Here is a 15,566-nt window from a genome sequence, read left to right as displayed (position 1 = left end):
CTTCTCTGTTCCTGAATTTATCTTGAAGTATATGTATATATATATATCTCACGTGGACATGTGCACCAAGATCCAGTCAAATTTGTTGATGCACATCATGATTGACTGCTAATTGTCGACTTTAAATGAATTGTAGAGATTGGAGAGGATGTAGATAACATGGTGTTGCACTTACTGTTCAACATAGGAGAGATGGTGAATAAAGAGATGCAAAAGGAGATAATTGATGAGGTTATAGGGCCACATGGAGCGAGCTGGAGAGGATGTTAGACGAGCTGCAGAGCAACGTTGTCTTCCTCAATCGTCGCGGTTGATTGAAGTCATTTCGAATTGGAGAAGAACAAGTGTGAAAATCACCAATATTTAGATTTCTATATTACTTCATTCAACTACGATATTACTTCTTTCAGTTAGATTATTACTTCATTCAGTAAGATTATTAAGTATTTCATTATTTAACTTTCTTATTACTTCATTGACTAAGTCATTACTTCATTTTCTGTTTTACTACTTAATTCAAATAGTTCCATCACTTCATTCGACTAGGTTATTACTCTAAAGGATTTTGGAGCAGATAAGAAAGAGTGATCACTACTTCATTCATACGTCTAATTAATTCATTCAACATGTATATCACTTCATCAAAATAGGTTTTTACTTCATTGAACTTCAAGTGAGTTATTACTTCAGTCCACTACCTTATTAGATGAGGTTATAACTTTATCAATAAGGTTATAACTTCATCAAAATAGGTTGTTTTATTGTGTTTATTTCGGAAGCTGGACGGTAAATTTCAGAGTGCAGAAGAACAAATTGTTGTATGCATAGTTTGCAAAGAGTTATAATTGTAATGAACTAAATAACGTACTTGATGAAGTTATAACCTCAAGCAGTGAAGTAATATGACTGAACTGTGTTGTATGCGTAGTTTGCGAAGAAATATAATTGTAATGAACTAAATAACGTACTTGATGAAGTTATATCCCCAAGTAATGAAGTAATATGAACTGAATTGTATTGTATGTATAAAGTCTGTAGTTGGATTTCTACATGTGTTGAATGTGAAGAATTCCGATTACTTCGTGAGATCAGATAACATCTCAAGCTTACCTTCTGAATCTCATGGAGAATTCAAATTATGGATGATCTACAAACACCAATTGACACTCTTCTTTATACAAATTCAGATTTAGAGGTAGAAGAAGACGACAACTTATTTGAAGGTTCACGGTTTTTTCGATTTAATTTTTTTGGATACCTGATGTATTTTTAATTTTGATAAAGTTTTTTAACCAATCCGATGAAAAATCTATTGTTGAACCTTGTTGATGAATGAATTATATTTAACAATTTGTATTTTTCAATTTTTTCACGCTTATAGTGATAAACAGATTAGCATGAAGTAATAGTTTAGCAGAATGAAGTAATCACCAAGTTGAATGAAGTAATATTACCATAACTAGGTTGTATGCATAAGTTTGTGTAGAGTTATACTTATTATGAACCAAATATCCAATTGAATTAATTATATTTAACAATTTGTATTTTTTCAATTTTTTCACACCCGTAGTATAAACATATCATTAATGTTGTAATAGTTGAATGAAGTAAATGCGCCGAATACGGCGAGGTTGGTCGGCATGATTCAAGAATTGTGAGAAGATACAAGTGATGTCCTTATTTCCTTATAGTAAATTACTTCATTCCAATAAGTTTTGTACTTCATTCATGTAATTATTTACTTCATTCATGTTGTTTACTACTTCATTGTAATTTGAATTTGAATTTGTTTAAATATTTGGCAGAATTTAAATCAAATGGACTATGTGAAAGTGTTTTATTAATGAAATATTTATTTTTTATTATGACGTATTCGTATGTCAAGATTGAACATACCTATTATTCATCCTAATAGGTTCATTATTTCATTGCAGAAGTTTTTTACTTCATTATAGTAGTTTATTACTGTGCATGAACTAAAATCGTTTAAATTTTCTCCAAAATAGTCAACTATTCCCACAGTAGGAGAAAGTTGTAAACCACATAATCCTCACTATATAAACCCCATAACCAATACAAAATCTCTATCACAAAAAAGGAAAAAACACAAACTTGTCCAATACAAGAAATCATCCAAAATTGACACACCAACACATCTCAATGGGTTGCGCCGTGATTTTAGGCACCACCCATTTGTTAGGCATGGGGACGGACTGCACAAATGTCCTCATCAGCATGTCACCGTGCCTCAACTACATCTCCCGAAACTCTTTATTTCGTTCCTCCAATTTGATTTCTCACCCAGCTGTGAGTTAAAGGATTTTTCCGCAGCGTCTTCTTCACCTGTATACAAGAAACACATAACAACAATTCAACATTTGAAACATTGTTTATATTACATCATTAAAATAGTTTGTAACTTCATCATATTCAGGTTCTTTAGTTCATTACAAGTATACTCCTAGCTAAATATACATATAAAACAAGTCGGTTTATTTTACTTCATTCCATGAAGTTATTACTTCATCAAATAGGTTATTTAATTCATTCAAATTAATTTCTTAGCAAAATATGCATACAAAACAGACCAGTTTATATTCCTTCATTTCATAAGGTTATTACTTTGTCAAATAGCTTAGTTGATTCATTCAATTATTATTTCTTCACAAAATATGCATAGAACAAAGTTACTTCATCCCATGAATTTACTACTTCATCAAATAGGCTAGTTACTTCATTCAATGTTATTTCTTAGCAAAATATGCATACAACACGGTTAATAAAATTCATACGAACATCAGACGAACTTTCCTTGCGATTTGATTTCCACGAAGCAATGTCTCCAAATTATGAAGTAATAAATCAAATTAAGAAGATGCAGATTATTTTTTACCACATAATTCAAATGAGTCCAGAAATGAACTAGAACCACACATTAACAACATACAATCGAAAAAACAAAAATCAAGCACCAAACTAATAGCCTCATCAAATGCAGAAGTAACCTCGTGAAATAAAGTAATATCCTCAAGAAATGAACTATATTGATTTACGCAGCCAAATTTATTTTTATACATTTTCTCTCAAATATCAAAAGTACAGTGAATTAATTGATTTATGCAACAATCAAATGTTGAAGTAATCGCTCCTAAAGACAAATCAAAGCCAAAAATCAAATGTGCCTTACCTAAATCAGAGGTTCGGCCAGAGGTTCAGCCAGAGGATGGAGTAATCTCTCAAATATCAAAAGTATTTGTGAAGTAATAAAAAATTGATCGTTGTTAGTTCATTACATGAGGTTAATACTTCATCAGATAGGTTATTTAGTTCATTACGATTATAATTATTTGCAAAATTATACACACAACGCAGTTCATCGCATTGTTTATTACTTCAGTCCATGAGTTTACCTTCAAGCCGACCAGCAAAAGAACTTCACACGAGATTAGCTTTGTCGACCCGCTGCGAATTAGCCACCAGCAAACGATTATATTTCACCCCTAATTGAACTATTTACCCACTAATTGATGAATTAATTACGCAAAAATCAGAAACCAAAGTAAGAAAAGTATGAAGTAAAGTAGAATTTTGAAAAATATAAAACTTCAATACAGTGTATTACATGAGGCATAACGTTCTGTCGGAACGCAATCGGCGTCCATCTGAAATAGTAAATCGAAGCAATTTTAGTCATAGACTTCAAAATAGGAAGTTCAGAAAAACAATATAATATACACCTTCACCTTCCATTGATGAATTTCTGGTGTCAACTATTTCAAATCACGTGGAGATGTGGATGTCGGCTGATGGAGATGTTGAAGTTTGCGGATAGAGATGTTGAAATCGACGGATAGAGATGTTGAATCCGTGGTTAATCAACGACTATCGGTAGACGACTTTCATGTGTCAACCATTTTGAATCTGTGGTCAATCGACTTGAATCAGCTTGAGATGTCGTCGATTGTAGAAGAGGAAGTTATGGAGTCGTCGATTTTGGCAGAGAAGCAGCGTTTGAGCGTCGATTTGGAGTATAAGATGAGCATCACTTTGTAGAAGAAGATTCGTCGCTTTGTGGAAGAAAATTCATCGATTTGTAGAAGTATACTTCAATTTGGAGAAGAAGAGAGCGAGAGAGATGAGAAAGAAGAGGAGCGGTGTGAATGAGGAGAAACAACGTTGAGTTTTTTTTTACCCTAGATGTAATTTGACCGAAATACCTCTGATTTGAAGTATATTGCGTACATAATGAAGTAGCGAAATTCATGAGACATGGTTTAATCTCATCCATTAAAATCTAGATTTAAGGGCCTAATTTGATCTTAGTTCGATCTTTAAGACTAGATTTGTGAATAATGGAACTCTATAAATACATACTCATCGCTTTGATACCTATCATTTCCTTTCCGTCCAAAATCAATTAAACATGTCGAGATTATAATTTTATGCAGCCCAGCTAACGATTTAACAAAAATTTTGAGAGAGAATGACAGACAGCTTGCTAGAGAAAAAGGCGACAAATATGAACTTCCCTTTTATTAGCTCTTGAAAAACTGTGTAATGTTACAAAAGCTCATAAATAGGTTGAAGCAACATCTAAACTGGGCTGCCTCAGATCAGATTAATTAGTCGCAGAATCTCACATACAAAAGACACAGCGATATATATTTACATACAAAGAATGGCACTAACTACTACATGCTCTATTATACATTTCTGTACCTGATGATTCCTTTGGACCAACTCACATACATGAGGCTGAGACACTGAAAACTAACCGAGCGTTTGAAACCTCCGCAAAAAAATAACATGAGGTCCGCTTTCACACTGTGTTGTCATCCTCTACATGCTCAGACAGTTGTGAATGGTCTGTACTTTGTTCTAGTTCGAGTACAGGTTCTAGGCTTTTCTCCACCATGCAACTCTGCAACTCCATTTCCTCTTCAACCATGGACATTGCGTTCTTGCAGGATTTCTCATCCCGGAACGCCAGAGTCCACCTTCCATCAACCAAAGCTTTAGATTTTACCTTGCCATGGGCAGTATACGTAGCAGTATCAGTAAATGGGAATGAGGAAGGACGGATTCGAAGGTGCAGCCACCTTAAATGTTTATCATCTACTTTTGGCTGAAACAGAAAAGGGAAGCATGTGAATATGGGATCAAGCAGCTGCCATATCCTTCAAGTTCAATAATTTTGTGTTAGGTAAGAAACAGTATGTCCTTATACAGGAACTATAAATGAATAAATAAAATACCAAGTGCATAATCTGTAATTGAAAGCACAAAAAGATACAACTTGAAAAGCTACTCAGCTTTAGTACTTCAGATGTTAAGAGATCATTTACCCTGTCCTACATGCCATAGTAATAAGATGGGGGAAGGCTTCTCTCGTCTCTCATGCAACCCTCCATTTTTACTGAACAGGGTTCACTATTACAGTTTCTCAGTATGATTCATTGAAACACTAATTTTTAATCATGGGGTAAAAGATTTATTTGAGATAGCAACTCACCTTACATCCAGCCAATGGTGCCACAACTCGTACCAATCCTCGTCCTGGTTTCGCTGGTAATTCCTCCGCAAGGACAAGCCAACCTGAGCTACCCATAGAGAGGGCTAGAAAGTAGAAATGGCGTTCTTTACCCCTTTCAAATGCAATTCGACAAGGAATTGCACCAACTGAAGATAAATGAGAAACCAATTCCATTAAAAGAAAACAAGTGAAATCAAAACCTTGACTCAACAAATTATTCACATGCATGCTCAGTCCGTATATGGCCTATGACGCTTCTGGGAATGCAAAGCCAGGAACGATGATGAAAACCCACAAACAAGATGCAATTCAAATCTGATTTACCAAGGTTAATTTCAGCATTTGGTTTAAGTTCTGGAAGACGTAAACCAGCAATCCTTGCTCTGGACTTCTCTGGAGTATCAACAGAACAGAATACAGGAGGTTGATCTGGCAAAACTTTACCAAGCGAGAAAATGTGGAGATGATGAAGCAACGCAAACACCTATGGAGATGAGAAATTTGTCAACAATATACAATGATTGTCTACAGAAGTGCATGTCATTTACACTTGTGAGCACAGGTCTAGGTGCTACAGAGTACATAGTATTTGTGCATCATTCTATGCCTACTGAAGCAGATGTTATAGACTTTATCCTCATATTAATGAAAATATAGTAACTGAAGGACAACCTTCACTGCTTCACACATTCTCTCTCCAGCAGCAAATGATGATTCAGATGATGCATGCTCTGTAAGACAGAAGAATAACAATAAGACGCATGTTTCTAAAAATGTTCATAGATCATTCATGCAGGGGGAGGAGGAGATAGAGAGAGAGTGACCGTCATTGGCAGATTTGAATGGCGGCAATAGAATACACTTTGGATCTTTTCGCGGAGAAGATGCCTCAATTGCTGAACAGATCGATTGTTTACCATGAATAATATGCAAAACTAAACAAATCATTCTTAGTTAAATAGGAGAAAAGTGAGAAATGGCATACCTCTTTTGCACTTTCTCCACTCATCACAAATAACTCTCAATAATAAATCAGACCACGTTCCTCTAGCCTCCTCTAGAACACGAGCAGTGCAATGGTGAAACGAATCCTACAGACAGAGAACCTCTCATTATATGCTTAAGTACTTAACTACTTGCTGATGGTTTATACTCCACTTATAACCAAAGGAATACCACAAGTAGGATAAACAATATCACAGGAAATGGTTATGTCAACAGAGTAACATTTTCCAGAGATCTACTCAAGAGAGTTTTCTCATTATCACTAATCAAGGCTCTGAGATAGCACTGTATGTAAGATGTCTCAAAAGGCCAAGGACAACTAAAACTTCCTCACAACTAGGCAAGCAGATATCCATCTGTAAGTAAACTGAAATTCATATTTTCTTACTTACTCTGAGCAAAGTAAGATGATGGCTGTTGAACTCCGCTTTGCTGTAAGGTAACAACTGCCGCAAAAGCCAACCACCATCCCACAATGTTTCTGCAGAGATATTTGATCTGCAGAAGAGACTAACCAACGAATCGAGTACCTAAAAGAGCAATAATCCGTTAAAACTTAAAAGAGCATTTGAACTAAAAGCGTGAAATAAACAATGACCCTTCATATTATATAACAAGAAAATATTATATAATTTATAATTAAGAATTCTTCTCTCAAACTCAGTTTCGTTCACTGTTTATTAAGCAGTACCAAGGGATACACGTAAGTGTGTAAATTGATTCGGCCTCCTCGGAAGGATTAGACCAGGATGTAAAGGGAAATACAAGGTGATTATACAAGGGAAAGTTAACTTTTCTGGCTGAGACTCAGAATACTTTATCTGTTTGCAGCAGCAAATTTAACAAATTCACCAAATGGACTGCATATAATTTATGATTTCATTATTAAGATTATTGCCCGAAGAGGCGAAGACACTACTAAAAATATACTTGCACCCACCAGATTGGATGCTACCTAGTGAGCCCTAGCACGTTATGACACCGGCATAATATATAGGCACACACAACAAATATTATTTTCTGGGATGTAAAAGTACATACTTGAAATCTATGCACGCGAGGACTCGCTCCAACCTCTGGGTGTGCACATGAAATTCCAGCATACTCCTGCTGGACGTAACAAGGTATGATAAGTTATACTCCCTTCGTCCCATAAAAATATGGGCAATGGGCATGTCACGGGAATTAAGATAAAATTGGTAAAGTAAGAGAGAGGAGGAGAATGGTATGGTAAAGTAAGAGAGAGGAGGAGAATGGTATGGTAAAGTAAGAGAGGAGGAGAATGGTAGTTAAAGTAGTGTTAGTGGATAGTGGGACCTACATTATTAAATTGATATAACTTTCCAAAAATGGAATGGCAATATTTTTGTTTGACGGACGAAAATGGAAAGTGCACATATTTTTATGGGATGGAGGGAGTATACTATTGATAAAATTAAGATTGAACATTATTACACTCATATCCCTTGTTAAATTGATCCACTAGACTTAAAAGTAATAGACAATAGCAGCCAGAGTCTGAACTTAGATTTATGACCAGATGATGGTTTCAAATGCCAAACCATGACATGATGTTTCATAACTTGAATGTCTAGCCAGCTTTGATGCCAACAAATGATTTGTAGTACTAGAATCACATTAGAGGAGCATCACAAATGTATGAGTCTTTCCCATTTTAAGTGTTACTGGAATCTGGATACATACCACTGCTCTGACCCTTGGGATGTCAGAACTTATCAAGCTAAAAGGCAAAGTCAAGAAAAATAAAGAGAATGTGGAAACAATGTCTAAAATAAACTGATTAGAATTTTTATCAATAGGAAAACACAAGCAAGCAAAACTGCTCTCAGCGCTCTCAAGCATCAAGTAACTTGGGGAGGCAGTCGCTAAATCCAACTCCAGAGAGCTAAATACTATATCACTTGAAAAAAGATGTTTATCTCATTCTTTCAAACATTGATGTGTCACTCAAGAAAGCGAAAAAAACAAGTTAAACAAGGAAAAGCAGACGTAAAACTTTCTATACCTTCAATTTTTGCAGATAGAGATCAAGTTCGCCACTAATGCCATCTTTGACCTTAGCACCTTCTGATGAGAAAAGTTGCTCTTCTGCAGAATCTTCCCCAACCAAGGCTTGCTGTAGGCACACAAGAAAGCAGGCATTACTGAAATGTGCACATCACGTACTTGCTGGTCTATCAGTGGTAAAAGACTATATCACCATGAGTAACTTGAACAAAATAAAAGCAGGCAGCAGCACATATTATGCATGCTACTGGCTAATATTTCCCAACTAGGCAACTAGTCAAGAGAACAGAGGATAATACTACCAACCGCGTACCAGCAGTTTCTTTTTATGTTGTTTGCGTTGTGGAAGTATGCCAAGAGCATCAACCATTGACTCGTCTAGTTCTGCAAATGCATAGATTAAGTTAGTTAAGTGCTAATGAGGTTTATCAGCCAATAGCTAGAGAATCTGAGCTGTAGGACCTTTTGTCTGCAACAATGTTGCTAGAACATTTAAGGAGCCAGCAACTTGAACTTCATCTCCACTGACAACAAATGAAAGCAAAGTTTCCCTGTACAATTGCACAAATAAACATAATAGAGTTTAATGCAGAAGGTACCATGCAAATCTCTTATTTTCTGGCAGTAGTGAAGGCTAGCAATATCTCAGTAAGTTTCATTGATTAAACCAGAAATTTGTAGCAACAAATTATCACTCATTCCACCTTATTCAGCAATTATTCACCAAACAATCAGCTAGAGGAACAATGGAGAAAATGAAATACTATAACTAAGAGTCCAGTGTCATGACCAGTAATCTCTCCAGCAAGCACAAAACCAAATGGGTGAGCATGCCAATATTTCAAAAGCATCATGTGGCAGCAAATATAGTTAACTGGTTATTGATGGCATGTTAAGCAATACTCTGGAAAGGAAAAGGATCTCTAAGAACTTAAACGGGTAACAGCAATTCATTTGAATTTCCTGAATCCATGTCATTGATTTGAAGTCATGAAATAGTTAAAATACTTCAGTCCCACAAAGATTGAGACACAGGGGATCATCATTCTCTATTGCGCTATGCTACCTGATAGTTACAAGACTACTTCCAAATAATGCAATAATTACAGAAGGCATACATTAGAGTCATGTTCAATGTGCCACATAGGTTCCTATCCCAGTGATCGTCTAACATTAAACTCAACTACAGACTGACAGGAGATCACCAATCTATATCAAAAATAACATTTTCAATGGAAGAGCTGCTCAGCAATCAAATGCAAGAATGCCTTGAGAAAAAAAATCACTAATAAATAAACGAAGCCATATGTGAGAAAAAAGGATTAAATACCTCGGAGCAAATCTCATACTGCTATAGTTATGATTGAATGCACTGTGAGGTGTATGATTTCCGGTGTCAGATTCAGAATTTTGACTGCTTGCGTCATTATTTTGGCTTTGTACATCTGAAGAAGCATGGCTCGGCAGATTACCGTTGAGCTTAGCCTCCGAACTCTCAGGAAAGATATCTGGATAACATAGAAGAGCAGCAGCAACAATATTTGCCAGATCTTTGATTTTTACTATGCGCAGAATGCAACAAAGTAAATATAAAGAAGTGACAGCCCCAAGACTTGATTCCTGCATGTATACGACTAAGATAGTCACAAAAATATTTATATAGACCCATAAAACCAGCAATCAACCAAATATAAAGAGCTCATAACAATTCCCAGAAGCGTAGAAAATTAAAACACACATAAATTAGGGAAAATGAAGAGAGTGGTGAGTATGTACTTTGACTGCTTCAGTCCTACTAAAGGATGGGAAGATCAGCGGAAATATCAGAATCCTCAGAACTTTGTCCATTATCAACCTCCCAACATCAGGGATTCCAGCAGAAACAACATCACTAAAATAATAGAGATTGTCTTCAATCTCGTCAACAGCAGAAAGAATGGAAGACGAAAGTTCTGCACTTCGGCTCCTATTCAAGAAATAATTATTCATGTGAGCAACAACATAAAAAATCATAGGGAAATATGACATTCCGCATCTTACATTTTAGCATTTGAAACAATTGAGTTCAAATGGATACACCGATCTCGAAAAAATTCGATCAAGTTCACAAAATAATCTGAATGTGGGGCCTTGGATACAAATCTATTTACAGTGTCATCTCCAACTGCAAATCAGTCCAAGCTTATTGTTTAATACATTGGGTCATTGTGAGTTAAACCATATTGGTTATGAAACCAAAGTCAAACTAAGAAAAACTCACCATGATAAACGTTCAAGGTTAAAGCACGAACAGCAGTTCGGATCATACTTTCTTCATGAAATGCAAACCGTATCGCCTCAACATAAAGGGGGAAATCAACTACTTCCTCCTAAACCCAATAGGAACAAAAGGGGGAAGAACAAAGAAAATGAGATATGTGAAAGTAACATGGAGTAAATTTTTTCCGTTCAATTTTTTTTGCTCCACATTTACTAAGACAAAATTGGCCGTGGCACAGGTGTTGAAAACATAGCCATCAATGGCCTGTTTCAATTTCAGTTTTCTTTAGAAATTCTCAACTATATTCTACTCAATAGATGCAAGACTCTTAAAGGCAATTTCCAAAAGAAAATCTCTTGTGGAATCAAGATACTCACTTTCCTTTTATTTCCAGTTCCTAAGATGAGAAGGCCAGGGTGACACCACAATTACTAACAATGCACACTCTGATATGCACGAAAATAGTAAGATGCGCAGTGTAGCATAACCCATTTATACTGGGTTTAGTTGTCCTAGGCCTAGCTTATCTAATGCTACAATTGATTTGGTAGTCTACTTGAGCTTGTGGAGAAATACACCTAGCTCTAAACTTTCTTTAAACATACTTCAGACAAGTGTTCAATTTAGAGGTCAACTAATTAACTAAATCAATGAACTTAGATTTGCAACAGAAAGATAAGCTTTTAGCATTTCTATCAATGGATTACCAGATCAACTGATCCAAAGGTACTCCCTGTAACTATTATGCATTTATGTTCAAAACTCTTCTATACAAAATAAATGGTAAAAATTGTGGATACTAGTAATCAACTAAGAATAATAGAATATAAAAGATGATTCATAAATCAAGTTCAAAGGCCAGGTTGAAGATATGTGCATATGCACATCATTCAATCCATGCTTGTAACAAGTGACAACTGACAACAACTGAATTACAGAGAAGGTGCTAGGAAAAACAACACTGCCATTGGTATTAGTAAAAGACTCCTAAACTTACACTTTCTGTCTTAACAAGGAGTGAAATTGTATCCTTATTCAACTTCCCACTTATCGCTCTTCTCAGTCCAGATGCAGTGGCAAAACCAAAGTCAGAAATCAAAAACATATACCAAGTAGTTGAAAAGAACTGCAAGAGAAAGCTATTTTATAACACACCTTAGGAAGGATATGTAGTAAGATAACAACTCTTCGTTTCTGAAGTCAAAAGGATATGCAATGAGGTAGTTAACATGTTCATTGCTAAACATATAGTCTGCACAATATGCAAAGAAAAACTTCTTAGAGAATCCATGAGCTGGACAGACTTGGAAAAGATGGCTGCTTAAGATTCAGAAGTTATTATGCGAGCTTACATATGGAATGATCACTTTTCAGGTTCTGGATCATTATGCTCATTGTCTGCAATAGCTGGCGTGAGACGATCAGAGATTTACATATTCTTAATATGCGTACAAACTCGCCCATGACCTGCTTCTCCATGAAAACCCTAAAAGGTACCAAAGTGATAAGAATTGAATGAAAAAGAACATGGTATAAACTTTAAGAGGATATATGAGCATATCAAACACAATGGATTGAAGTCCCACTCGAAATAGGCAGCATCATGCTGGTCACCATATGTTATCAACTCCGCAATAGATCTCAAAGCCTCAATGACAAACTCCTGGCCATGTATCGCATAACGATGAGGTTATGAAACAGAATCTGGAAAACCCAACAGTGAGAGCAAGACAATGACTTACTTTGTTAACCTCATTCACGGCTTGAACTTTTATCAGTTGATCAACAATGAATCTGGGGAAGACAACAAACACAAGGAAATAAAAGACGGAGATTTTGAGAGCCATATTATCAGACAGAACACAAAGAAATCATCTTAAGCTCATGGGGATGATGCATTCTAAGCTTGGTGGGTAAAATTATTTAAACTGATACAGCTAAATTACTTTAATTAAACATTATACTCACTTCCTTCACAGCACCAAAATGCCAACCTCAGTTATGATTCCACATCTAAAATTCCAAGCTTCCCAAGAATCAGAACACCAAATAAGGGGTCCAACCATTGTGTAAATCCCATATTCGGTGTTCCATAATTCTTCAGTATATTTCTAAGATAAATCAAAGAAGTACAATTTCCTAAAGCCCATTTCATCTAGTCTTATCTTATTCCTTGAAAAGATAAGCTATAACCTATGCCTTAATGCATAAAAAAGTAAATCCAAACAGAAATACCCTCAATAAGAAACTAAGCCAAAAGATTAACGTTTCTTGCAAGCTTCTTTCTGCAGAATATATGAGTCACTATGCATTAGGATTGCACAAACTGTCTAGTTTGCCAAGTCAAGGACATGCCAAAAAGGCATTAAACATAAGCTTTCATGGTACACTAGTTGCATATACTACACCATTTTCTTTGGGGATATACATGGGATTTGCATCCTCAAAGAACAAATTCAAACCACCTATCCATTCCTTCTTATGAAGGAAGACGCTTAAGTTGTTTTGAAAGATCTCAACAGAGGTTTTTTACAAAGACATCAATTCTCTTAACCTATTGGATAGAGGAGATGCATCTTACCATTTCACCGTCAGATCTCAACATAGTTTGGTCCCTAAAAGGGTGTCACTTTCGGGAAGAAATCTAATTTCATGCTCAGTCTAAGGGGGCTCTATTCACTTGAGCAACAGAAGCATAAATTTCTACTCCACGAGATATCATCCGTTCAACAAAAGGTATCCTATGGCTCCTAAGCTAATTCCGATCCGAAGAAGGAGAAATCACAAGTAAAGCAACGAAAAGTAGCATAAAAATATGCAGCTTGTAAAGAAGTACCTGAGTTCATCTAACGACAGTCTATCCCTGGATCGCCAAAAGGAAAACCACATCCTTTAAAGAGGTAGCGATGACCGATTACTTCAGTGCGGCATCAAAATCATCCTCAGGATCCCAATAATTGTGCAACCTCGGACAAAATGGCAATGGGAAGCAATTAGAGGAAAAGGGGGGTTAGGGTTTGCGATTGCTTGGACCGGAAATTAAGAAGCGCCAAGAAGCAATGAATCAAATGAAATGAAATACTAGTAGTAAAAAGAATATCCAGAAAGGCGATGGTAGGATTAATTAATTGATAGATCATATAGATGGTGTGGGGTTGGGGAGATCATCATCGGGGTTGGGTTAATGGGTCGAATAGTCTGTGCTTGTGCCGACATGTCATTTGTCATTTGTCATTTTGGAATTCTTTGATTTCTCCAATTATTTCCTTAAATAAATACTTTATCAAATAAGTACTCCATACTATATACTAGTTGATACAGGAGACACGTCATACTCGTCATAGTCATGATTTCTTGCTTACATTTATACTATCATTCACATAGGATTAAATACGATGGCTAAAGCTGTAAATGTTCGCAGTATTCGTTACCGAAAATTTATCATTTATTTCTATTTTTATTTATTCCTAAAAATTTTGTCATATTTCACTTTTATCAATTTTGGTGGTGGATCTCATATTCCACTAACTTATTCTCATTTGTATTTTATTAAGTATAAAACTAATGAAGTACTTGCTATATAAAAATAGAATCATGTGCCACTAACTTCTTTAGCTCACTTTCTATTATCTTTCTTAACTCATGTCATGTCAAATGGTGACAAATTATTAGGGACGGATGGGTACTGTTCAGGCAATTTCGAATTCATCTCTTTCAAATCTCGCTTCATTAACTTTTACTCCCTCCGTCCGCCATTAGGAGTCACATTCCTTAGTGGCATGGGTTTTAAGAAATGTTAAGAAAAATAATTGAAAAATAGTTAGTGGAATATGTGTCTCACTTGTATATATTAGTTTTAAATGAAATGTGATTGGAATGAATTGGTGGAATGTGAGACCCTATTACCATTTATGGTATAAGTGAACCGGGACTCCTATTCGCAGACGGATTAAAATGGAAAAACGAGACTCCTATTCGCGGACGGAGGGAGTATATGATTCGATATTTATTCAACTTTTCCTTGAGTTGTTCGGACTTATTTGGCAACTTATCTTTTTGCTATTTTCGACAGTCGCTATTGGTTCCGTTGGCCCATTTGAAGAATTGGCAATCACTCGACTTGTTAAAAACAAGAGAAAGAAAGAATGAAAGTGAATCTCTCAGAGAGCATCTCCATAATCCCATTATCAAATTCAAGGGAGAAAATAACCAAAATAGATTATAGAGTATGCTCTATGAACGCACAATTGGGTTTCACCTAAATCCGCACAAAAGTCACTAATGGCTCGTTCGCTTCTTCCTATTTGGAAAAGTAAGAAATTAATATTGACTTAATTAAAACAGGTGGTCCCTTCAAGTAGGAAATAGTTGAGGGAGTTCGGTGTTCCATATTTGGCTGACAACACGCAAGCCCATTCCATGCATTCAAACGAATATGTGTAATTCCTTCTCCTACCCCTTCCGTCGATTAAAGCGGCAAAACGAAAAAAGTCGACTACCCAAGATTATGTCCTCGCTGGAGTGTGCCCCCCCCCCCCTCCGCTTAGCGGCCGGATCGGAGACTGCACACACAAATTGCACTTGTTAGATCCAACCTTATTCAAAAACGATGAAAGGGGTATACACATAGATTTCTGCATCAGCTAAAGGGCTTTTGTCAACTCATAATGGCCAAAGAGAAAATAGAGCTGAAGAAAAATGGATAAAAAATTGATCTTTACAACCCAGCTTGACAAAATC

General features: G+C 35.9%; 1 protein-coding gene and 1 long non-coding RNA gene across 8 annotated transcripts; both read right to left on the bottom strand.

The window, feature by feature from the left end:
- Nucleotides 1-2,054: 2,054 nt before the first annotated feature.
- On the bottom strand, nt 2,055-4,143 carry LOC125217737 (uncharacterized). The gene is made up of 4 exons (XR_007175795.2): nt 3,744-4,143; nt 3,623-3,662; nt 3,411-3,462; nt 2,055-2,343 (listed from the first exon to the last, which is right to left on the bottom strand). It is a non-coding gene; the product is annotated as an uncharacterized LOC125217737 (long non-coding RNA).
- Nucleotides 4,144-4,516: 373 nt separating this feature from the next.
- On the bottom strand, nt 4,517-14,050 carry LOC125222429 (CLEC16A-like protein). Of its 7 annotated transcripts, none has more exons than XR_007176554.2 (22): nt 13,663-14,050; nt 12,569-12,620; nt 12,413-12,489; nt 12,179-12,312; nt 11,982-12,078; nt 11,824-11,881; nt 10,827-10,935; nt 10,607-10,730; nt 10,343-10,532; nt 9,897-10,186; nt 9,029-9,117; nt 8,880-8,950; nt 8,565-8,675; nt 7,580-7,648; nt 6,931-7,068; nt 6,519-6,624; nt 6,358-6,429; nt 6,206-6,264; nt 5,858-6,017; nt 5,513-5,679; nt 5,346-5,430; nt 4,986-5,125 (listed from the first exon to the last, which is right to left on the bottom strand). XR_007176554.2 is itself a non-coding variant. In XM_048125030.2 (21 exons), exons 1-21 carry the CDS (start codon nt 13,713-13,715, stop codon nt 4,820-4,822), a joined length of 2,532 nt encoding a protein of 843 aa, XP_047980987.1. In that variant the 5' UTR covers nt 13,716-14,048; the 3' UTR covers nt 4,517-4,819. The 7 variants fall into 7 exon arrangements, 5 of the variants coding, with proteins under 5 accessions (XP_047980987.1, XP_047980988.1, XP_088918719.1 ...); XR_007176555.2 differs by having other exon boundaries at nt 5,346-5,416; XM_048125030.2 differs by lacking the exon at nt 5,346-5,430 and having other exon boundaries at nt 4,517-5,125; nt 13,663-14,048.
- Between the last annotated feature and the right edge of the window lie 1,516 nt (nt 14,051-15,566).

Source organism: Salvia hispanica, chromosome 1 (assembly GCF_029641045.1).
Source record: "Salvia hispanica isolate PSC_SH4W2 chromosome 1, Shi_PSC_v1, whole genome shotgun sequence".
Lineage (NCBI taxonomy): Eukaryota > Viridiplantae > Streptophyta > Magnoliopsida > Lamiales > Lamiaceae > Salvia > Salvia hispanica.
The sequence above is the reverse complement of the archived record's forward strand: the minus strand, read 5'-3'. Positions and strand labels throughout refer to the sequence as shown.